The 10,415-nt window shown below is 32.1% G+C and overlaps 1 protein-coding gene across 1 annotated transcript; it reads left to right on the forward strand.

The window, feature by feature from the left end:
* The first annotated feature begins 857 nt into the window (after positions 1-857).
* LOC112039766 (probable anion transporter 3, chloroplastic) lies at positions 858-7,118 on the forward strand. The gene is made up of 8 exons (XM_024072672.2): positions 858-1,495; positions 4,054-4,280; positions 4,670-5,015; positions 5,115-5,159; positions 5,303-5,449; positions 5,961-6,098; positions 6,233-6,266; positions 6,559-7,118. The coding sequence occupies exons 1-8, from the start codon at positions 1,025-1,027 to the stop codon at positions 6,726-6,728; spliced, it is 1,578 nt and encodes a 525-aa protein (XP_023928440.2). The 5' UTR covers positions 858-1,024; the 3' UTR covers positions 6,729-7,118.
* Positions 7,119-10,415: the final 3,297 nt, after the last annotated feature.

The following is a 10,415-nucleotide window of genomic DNA, read 5'->3' on the forward strand; positions in this document are numbered from 1 at the left end:
ATGTAGAAACAATATATATATATATATATTATTAATTGATAATTGCTTTTTTATGGGAGAAAAAAACATTTTCCATTCTTACCTTTAAAACCAACCGATTTTATTTATATATTTAGAAATGATCAGAATCTCCTAATAAGTCATTTTCTCGATTAAATCCAATGAAATGAGAAATTAAAATGCCAAAAAATAAATTATTCAACCCTATAAGATAAGTTTTTCTCTTTTTACATAAGTGTGGATCCCTCAAATATAGAGTCTAACCCTATGAAGAGGGAGGTTTCCTTAAGAATGAATATTCTTAAACATAACGATCAATTTGAGAAAAATAATAATATACGAGGATTAAAATACCAAAAATAAAATAAAAAAAATTTAAGGATAAAAACGACAATTCAAAACCAAAGTTAAATTAGTTTAGATTTTGACTAGATAATTTCATCTTGGTCGGTTGGATTAATTGGCAATTTACTAAATTAGAAACATTAAACATGGCAAAAAAAAAAAAAAGTTGAAAATGGCAATGTGACTGGCAAATCAGGTAACCGGTATCACGGGTTTGGTGGGAAGCATGTGATCTTGTATTGTATAAGACAATAACTCAATAAGTCGAGGTTGGTGAACATAAAGGCATATGCAACGACTACACGTGTTGCCACGTAGGTGTATTCTAAATCTACTCCCTTCCCGTGTGTACAACTAACCTTAAGCCACACCATGCAAATTTCACTCACTGACCAAAATACCCTTTTTTTCATTTTGATGAAAAAGACCAAATTTCACTAAAACCCTTCCTTTTCTCACCTACCCCAAAGCCAACTTTTTTATTTCATTTCCCCTTAAACTTTTCTTTAATTCCACTTCTATAACCCAAACCCCTAATAGAACTCACCTATAAGAATTCTCCAATTTTATAATGCATCATTTAAAGAAATCCTTTTGACAGTTTCTCCATCAATGTCTATTTGTTTGGTAGCTCTTTAACAACATTCTCTCTCTCTCTTTGTTCCAATAAGCCTCTATAATGGCTGCTCAAACTTCAGCCAAAAGCCTGCTACATTTATCATCATCTTCTTCATCATCATCATCATGTCCTTGTTTTGGGACTTCAAAACAATCAAATTTGATAAAGTTGAGGAAAACCCAGGTGGGTTTTGAACCAAGAGGACTCACCCAGCACACAAAGCCAATAAATGTTGAGACTTTATCATTGAGTTACAAGAGTGGAATAAGAGTGGTGGTGGAAGAGAGAAAGAAGAGATGGGAGGTGAAGTGTACGGCGGAGGGAATAGAGAGAGGGGTGTTGATGGGGAGGAGAGGAAGAGAAGAAGCGGTGGCTCCTGCCAAAGTATTGGTGCCAGAGAGGTTTAAGGTCGTGGCTTTGATGGCCTGTGTTATGTGCCTTTGTAATGCTGACAGGGTCGTCATGTCTGTTGCTGTTGTTCCGCTAGCTACCAAATTTGGGTGGTCCAGTTCTTTCTTGGGTATTGTGCAGGTAATATACTAAACTTTAACATGTATGCACGTTGGTTTTTTTGGACTCTGCAACTCAACAAATTTCACAAACACAATAATTGAGATCACGTTATGTTATTGGTTTTCATTGGGGAGAAAATACTCCACGTTTCGGTGTATGCTTCTCTCCCTTCACAGTCGGTAGAAACTATAGCTGATGGGTCCTACCAAATGTGAGGAGGAGAAAGCCATTAGAGTACATATCAATAACAACAATATGACACATCATTAGTTGTTAAAAATTTTATCTATAGACTTTTCTCTCTCTCGTAAGGCTATGTTTGGTTAGGGAACGGGGATGAAAAGAAAAGAAGGGAAGAAAAAGGAAAGGAAATAAAATCCTTTGTTTGGTTAGAATGGATTAGGGTGAAGGAAAGAAAATGGTCCACCAAATTTTTCCTCCCAAATTGGAAGAAAGAAAGGAGAGGGAAGAGAGTTTTGATGGTAGGACCACTTATAAACTATATTTCCCTCCATTTCTCTCTTAGGAACCAAATAAGTTAATGATAATTTTTTTCTCCCTTTCTCTTCCCTTTCCTCTGCTCATCTCTTCATCACTTTACTTTCCTTTCTTTTGTGGGCGTTGGAATTTTTATTTTCTCCCATTTTCTCAAACTTATTTTCCTACCCAATACTACTATTTTATTTTTATTTTTTATCTACCTTCATTTTTACCTGAACCTACTATTGATATCAGTGATTATCATTGATTGATATCCCTGAATCATACTATGATATGACTTTATTATGTAATGATATCATTAATTATCATTGGTTGATATTCCTGAATCACAATATGATATGACTTTATTATGTACTAACTATCGCATGTCTTTTTTTTTTTTTTTTTTAATTTGAGGGGATCGCATGTCTTATTAATAGAGAAAAAACTGTAAAAAATTTTAAAAATTAAATAAATAAATTGGATATGTCCCACAAAAGTTGAGACAATAGAAGTAGGAGAAAGAACTCTCTCTTCTTGCAAGTAAGGTTTTTATTTTCGTTTCTTGACTCGTACAGTCCTGCTTTTTGACATGGAAAATCAAAAGGAGAAAAAAACAAAAAACAAAAAAAACAAAAAAAAAAATCTCGGTTGTTGAGAATGTGGCATTTGTTGGTTCGCCGCCACCTTACCAAAAATTGAACAATGATGGTAGCAAGGACCTTAGATACTCCACCTAGAACTGAAAAGGACCTTTCCTGGTTCATTCAGCTTAAACAAACAAACAATAATATTTCTCAATAAAGTTTTTTTTTTTTTTTTTTAAAATAAAATATTCACCGTAAAAAAATGTTCAAACTTTCCGCCGCTTGTTTACGTAATAAATTAGAAAAATATGATGTCCAAAATACTTTTATAGTAATAAATTGTCACAAACTATTACTAATAAGTAAAAAATTGATTTTAATGGTAAGTTTAAATTAGAACAAATAATAACTTACAATTTATGATATGTTATGAAAATATTGTAGAAGTAGTACTACTTCTACTATTTTTACTATTTTATTTTTATTATGCGTTAGTTACTACAAATTGCCTTAATAATTATGAGAAGGATTGGAATAAATTTTTCATATCACTAAACTTTTCTGTATTATTTAATAAATGGTAACCAACCACTATTTCTTTGGAAGAAATTAGTGGGCCCGTTGGCTTTTTGTAGGAGGGGACAGTTTATTTCCCTTTGGTAGTGAGTATTGAGCGGAAAAATGATAATAAACACATACACACAAGGGAAAGGTTACATGCTTACATATTAGAACTTTGTGACATTATGGGTCTTCATCTGTTAAAGGACTATTTACCTATAATCCGTAGCCCAAACCAAAACTGTTTTGGGTTCAAGCTGTCCTATAGAAATTTTGATTGGGGAACAATTTGAAATAACAAAGAAAATTATTATTTTTATCCATGTGATGTTCACACCACCTCTTATTATAGAGTGAAATCTACTATAGAACTCACCTTGTGAGAGAGGGTGTTTCGTAGAAGCAATCATTCATAATATATAAATTTGGCAACCCAATAAGAAACTTTTTATCTAATTGTGTACTGTTTCCAAGAGTCATATACATGTATTATCTCTGAGGTGCTTATTTGGATGCTTGTAAATCCAAGGTATCTTGAATTCTTTACAAATAAATTTAAAAAGAATAGGTACTAAACGAGGTAGTACTTATAGTACTTGTGTGTAATGCAAAATTTAAAACAGTGTAGAAAAGGTACCTAGACCTGATCAGTAGTTGTTGATGTCTGAGTCTAAAATCTGGATTTGAACTGAATAAAAAAGTAGAATAAACCAATGTTTTTTTTTTTTTTTTTGATGATTAGGGACACATTAGTTTGTAAGATTTATATATAGTAAAATTTGTAGTATCCCTAACATCACTCTAAATTGTAAACTTATTTTCTAGTGCTTGTTTTCTACATCCAGTTTCCTTCTCTCTCTTTTTTGGTTTCTGTTTGTGTTTTTCTTTCCTGACCATGTTGTTAGATTGACATCCTGACTAATTTGATGTGAATGTTACATGTTGAAGTCATCCTTTTTATGGGGATATATACTTTCATCTGTGGTTGGAGGAGCCTTAATAGACAAGTATGGGGGAAAGAGAGTTTTGGCAACTGGTGTGGCGTTGTGGTCATTGGCCACCCTGCTCACCCCTTGGGCTGCCAACCACTCTACAACCAGCCTCTTGGCCATTCGTGCCTTCTTCGGATTGGCTGAAGGCGTAGCTCTACCTGCCATGGGCATCATTTTGTCAAGGTAATGCCTCTTGAATCCGGATAAGTAATGGTAGAGATCTTAAAAATGAACTGAGCTAATCACAAATTTGTTAAGCTTGATCTGTGTTCAGCTTGAGTATATTGTAGAGATAAGCGAGTTGAATTAATTAACAAGCTTGAAAGTTATGTGCAGTGTTCATCAAAAAAAAATTTTAATCGATATTGAACAATGTGTTCAAGTTACTATTATTATTGTTTTTCCTGTTGATGGGTTTATTAACATAAACATGCATATCTATAAACTTCTTTGCATAGCCAGTTGATTGGCTATGTTTATAAATTGGTTTAGCCATCTTAATTAAAATATTGATTCAACTTATTCTTTCTTATAAAACTATAATTTAACTCTAGCTATTCCAATGTGTCTAGGTGGTTTCCAAACCATGAACGAGCAAGTGCAGTGGGTATCTCCATGGCTGGATTTCATCTTGGCAATGTAGCAGGCTTACTACTAACTCCAATTATGTTGTCATCAATTGGAATTACTGGTCCTTTCATTCTCTTCGCATCACTTGGGCTGATCTGGTTGTCAACATGGACACAAGTCACAAATGATCCGCAAGAAAGCCAACTTATTAGTAAATCAGAGCTACGACTAATCCAGGCTGGAAAAACTGACTCTTCAGTAAGCAATGGCAAGTTCCCACCTATACAGCTCTTATTATCAAAATTACCAGCATGGGCTATCATATTGGCTAATATAACTAACAATTGGGTGAGTCTTCTTCTTTTTTAATTAACTGAAAATACTTATTCACTTGGTTAAATTCTTATGAATTTTGCATGAAGAATCTAAAAGCGCTTGTCATTACAGGGATACTTTGTTCTTCTCTCATGGATGCCTGTTTATTTCAAGACTGTAAGTACTCATTTCTGCAATTTCTACACCTTGTCTTGCTATTGAATACATGAAAGATGTCAAAACGTTTTCCTGTGTTGACAATGCATTATAAATTATGGTTGGTGCTTAATAATTTTCTTTGTTTTCCCTGATGAATTTAGGTATTTAATGTGAACCTGAAGCAAGCAGCATGGTTTAGTGCCGTTCCATGGGGAACAATGGCACTTTCTGGCTATGTTGCAGGTGCAACATCAGATTACTTAATCAAGGCAGGAGTCAATTTGACATTAGTACGCAAGATAATGCAGGTACCTCTTCTGTTTCTGTCTTGTAGTAGCACATTGTAATTCTAATACTTGGGAATCTTCTGTAAAATGATATTTTGCTTTTAATCTGTTAATAGAATTAAAGGGTTTATCATTATGGATGAGGCAAAGAACATAAAGTAGAAGAAAAAATCAAGAGAAAGTGGAAAATCTCCAATTAAAAAGTAAAATTTGAACTTTAGCATTTGATTATATAGCACATTTTAGGCTTTGGAAACATCCCCAATGATCTAGATTTGTTATAAAAGGAGATGCAGAAAGCACAAACATATTGCATCTCTAATGGGTTATAAGAAGTGCCATTCTTTCTTTATTCCATTGTTCAGCTTTTAACTCAGCTTCTTTTTTTTTTTTTGATAATCAGTTTTTAACTCAGCTTACTTGAACTTTTATGTGATCAAGATATGTTTACTAGTACCTTCTAAATATAGAAGTCTACATGATATTCTCTGATCTAACTATCACTATGCTGATGTATGATTTTGGCCAACAGTCTATTGGTTTCATTGGACCTGGGGTGTCATTGCTTTGCTTGAATTTTGTTAATACACCTGTACATGCGTCAGTCTTCATCACAATAGCCTTGAGCTTGAGCTCTTTCAGCCAAGCTGGCTTTCTCCTCAACATACAAGTAAGTTTCATTTTATCAGTCATAATAAACAGTAAAACTTAAATGTTGGTAATTCTCCGGATAATCCAGTATAGCAATTGAATGTCAGTAATTCTACCTCAAATTTAATAAACTTCTGTGGTTTCCTTGATCAGGATATAGCTCCTCAGTGTGCTGGACTTCTTCATGGTATGTTCTTGCCCATGTTTCATATTCAGTTAGTAGAAAAGAGTGAGGTTAGAGATACTACAAATTTTACCATATAAGTCTTACAGACTGATATGTAGCAAGTCACAAAAGGTTGTTGAAGTGACACCAATTGTATTCACTATCATGTCAATTTGTAAGTATTTTGCGGTAAAAATTGGTAGTAATTTTAGCATTATTATTAGAAAATGATATTTGTAGTTTTGTATTACTTTTTTTATCCTCAAAAAAAATAAAATTTGATTCTAAAGGCAATAACTTTCTCCATTAACAGGGATTTCAAATTCTTTTGGGACACTAGCAGCAATAGTCAGCACAATTGGAACTGGTTATTTTGTACAGTGGTTGGGATCTTTCCAGGCATTCTTGACTGTCACAGCTGCACTCTATTTCATGTCAACTATATTCTGGAACCTGTTTGCCACTGGAGAGCGAGTATTCTAGCTCTAGAATGAAATTTCATACAATCTAGCATCCTACCATTTTCTCCTAATGCTAGGAAATTCTATTGGGAAATTTAGAATGAAAAATTGTGCATGAATGGTTTGAAAATGATGAGTATTTTTTTATGGGTTTGGCACATATTAAGCGGGGAGGGAGAATTTGAATTGTGAATATCTTCATTGGAAGCATCAGGAAATGTCATCTGACCTAAAGGTCATTGGCTAGAAGTGATGAGTAATTTGATGGTCTCTCTGCAAGAAAACATCAAGTTACATGCCATTTATTTTTTTTGTTTTTTGTTTTTTTGGTTCCTCTCCATTTGTAGATGTTGGATTCAGTTGCAGTACAAAAAGAAATTGAAACAATGTGAGAAAATAGTATATTATTGTATGTTTTTAGACCCCTTAAAACACAAGTTGATTAACCTAGTTATTTAGCCAAGTGATTAGTTAGGTAAATTATTCAAATCTAAGTTAACACAAATAAATCATATCATGTAAATAATGCGGAAAATAAAGAACACAACGATATGATAACCTAGGAAACCAAACCGATAAAAAATCTGGGGAAAATTTAACTTAGTTATTCTCAAGGTAAAACAAATTCACTATGAAAGAATTGAAGTTTTACAATAATGGCTTAGATCATTAACATCCTATTGCTACCTCGAGTAGAAAACTTACTACCACGACCACATGACAGCTCCGAGTCCACAGACTACTTCTTTTTTGGATTCACAGCAGCCACAAGTACTCTCACTTGTGTTTTCTTTAATTTCTTTATGCAGCAACTGAAGCAATCACCAAGCTCTCGACATCAATCTTGATCTTGATAACCCTAAGTATGTATGAAGGCAAACACCTCTAGATCTCACAAGAGATTTACACACACAGCATAAATAACAACCTAAAAATGTGGTTAGGGTTTTTCCTTTTATACTTAAGGCAAAACATAAAACCCTATATATCATATGGGCTTAAGCTGAGTTGGAAATTCTGCTGAAAAAACATTCTGCATTAGCTTCGATCAATCGAGTCTAATTTTCGATCGATCAAGTTTTGCAGATTTACACATTAAATCTTGTAGTACACTAGATTCCAACTTTACACATAAACACAATTTGAGTCGCCTAAATTTAGACTAAACGTTTTGATCATGGTTTGCCAACATTACACATTAAAGTTTTAATACATTAGTTTCTAATTTCTTAGAACCTAACAATTATAGTTATCAACATCGACGCTCAATTGTTTATTTATTTATTTTGTATAGTTCAAAAAAGAATTGACATGGTTTCAATGTTAATTAAGCAACAAATGGCCATGTGATATCTGTAAAAGAGTAGTACCACATGTGCTACAAATCTTACATTGAGCTAAGAAACTGACATGTTAGTGTGTCACTAATCATAAAGAGGCAATTTATGTATTCATTTATGAGGTAGTTAAAATCCACTAATTATATTCATTGTCACACTAGTTTGTAATCTTGATGTAGTAAAATTTGTAGTACATTTAGTATTTCGTTTGTAAAAACACATTATTATTATTAAGAGTAGTGTTAGGGCAATACAAAAAATTTGACTACATTGAGCTTACAAATTGATTAGTCATAAATCATAAATAAACAATTCAAATATTCATTTATAAGGTTTTAAAGTCCGCCAATTACATTTATTGTCACATCAGTTTGTAAATTCAATGTAGTAAAATTTGTAATATCTTTAGCATTTTTCAACTATTAATTAGACAACTTGTTAAGTATAAATAGAAAAACCACTCGTCAAAATGACTCAAAACATAAAAGAAAAATGCTAGAGCTACAATAAAAAGGTTTGTGGCTCTAGTGACTAGAATTTCTCTACATAGAAATTAGGTTTGTAAACAAGCCGAGTTTTGTCAAATAGTGCATTTTCAAGTTTGACTTGTCAGGAAATTCAAAAGCTCAAGCTGGACTCAGGCTCATGACAAGCCTAAGAATAATGTTTGAGATTGAGCTCGTGGGAAAGCCAAAAAGTTTGAGCTTGGCTTGGCTTGACTTGATTAATTAGTCAAGTCAAGCTCAAGTTTAATATCAAGCTCAAACTTGAACTTAAGTCAAGCTTTTGAACTTGAGATCTAAAAAAATTACATTACCAAATGCTTAAATCTCTAAAATTAAGAGAGAGAAAAAAAATAGCATACTCATTTTATCATGCATCTAGTCCAACTTATGATTAGCCATTATTCAAATTAAAATTTTACATAATTAAATTCATTCATTCATCATTCACTGTCTACAGTTTCAACAATTATTTAAAATACAAATTTTACATTCACATTAAATGGTGAATAACCACAAAAATACTTATTTGTAACTATTATGAATAAGAAAATACTAATATGTTTTGTAATTTTATTTTAGATAATTGATAGGGAAGGATCATATGTGGCCAACTTAATTAATTAATTAATTTTTAAATGTAACAATAGTCCAAAGTGGTTCTTGGTCAGTTTAGAGAGAAGAAAAAAATTAAGGTAATAGGTAGTGGTCTCATGTTGGCCACATCATTATTAAGATATGAGTAATGAGTATATTTAGCTAATACATATAAACTTATAAATGAATCTATGCTTGAATTGTTTTGTATCAAGCCTAATAGCTCACGAGCTTGTTCGTGAACAAGTTTTCTTGCTTGGGCTCAGCTTGTTTATTAAACAAATCTAAAATTAAGGCTTAAACTTGGCTTATTTATAAACAAACAAACATGAACAAACTTTTTATCGAACCGAGCCTGAGTTGCTCATAATCGGCTTGGTTCATTTACAGTCCTAATAGAAACACATGTCGTTGAGGACTTAAGGATACAATAAATGTACCTAATAAATGATTTTCAGCATCATACCTGCTTACACATGGGCACACACGCACACACATATATATAATTTAATTCTAACAGCAAATGGGGATAGAGAGATTTTAATCTTAGTTCTTTTCATGAAAACAAAACAAAAACAAAAAAACTTGAAGGAATATCTTATAAGACTCTTTAACAAGTGAGCCATAGCTGTTAATGCAACTTCGGTCATTTTATTAGTCTATGGTAATGAGGTGGCAACTAGGACATTACCAGAAAGATTTAGGCGATTTATTTTTTGGGATTAAATGTACTCTTGTGATTTAGGAGATGACAAACAGCCGAATGCGATTAGTTGCTTCATTGATTCTTTACATATGAAAGGACATTAATTTATCTAATAGAATAGCACCATTACATGCTTTAGACAAAAAATAATAATAATTGTTATATGTTCCCCTTTAATAATAATATTTAAACTAAGGAATAAGTTAATTGGTGCTCTAAAAGACATTGGTTTACGAAATATATTTTAAAAATTTTTAGGATAAAAGAAAAAAGCAGTTGACTTTTTTTTATTTATAATTTTTTATATTTTTCATGAAAATGGTATTAAAATTTTCTTAAAATGATTCGTTAATAAATGCTTTAAGGGCATCTGTTAGCAAGATTCAATTGATTGCACAATTCACATGAACAATGAATTATTATCAAAAAAACAAAAAGAAAAAAAAGATGAGAATTCTTTTTTTTTTTTTTTTTTGAGAGAGAGGAGAATTCAAAAGTTGAAAAAAAAAACTGAAAATTTTTTCTAATAACTAAATGGAAAGGTTTTTTTTTTTTTTTTTTTT

Source organism: Quercus suber, unplaced genomic scaffold (assembly GCF_002906115.3).
Source record: "Quercus suber isolate HL8 unplaced genomic scaffold, Cork oak 2.0 scaffold_359, whole genome shotgun sequence".
NCBI classification, from domain to species: Eukaryota; Viridiplantae; Streptophyta; class Magnoliopsida; order Fagales; family Fagaceae; genus Quercus; species Quercus suber.

Bases quoted from the DNA above. Each gene is read 5' to 3' on its own strand.
- LOC112039766 (XM_024072672.2), top strand. From the start codon at position 1,025: ATGGCTGCTCAAACTTCAGCCAAAAGCCTGCTACATTTATCATCATCT. The intron at 4,281-4,669 runs GTAATGCCTCTT...CAATGTGTCTAG, and splicing joins ATGGGCATCATTTTGTCAAG to GTGGTTTCCAAACCATGAAC. The intron at 6,099-6,232 runs GTAAGTTTCATT...TTCCTTGATCAG, and splicing joins GCTTTCTCCTCAACATACAA to GATATAGCTCCTCAGTGTGC.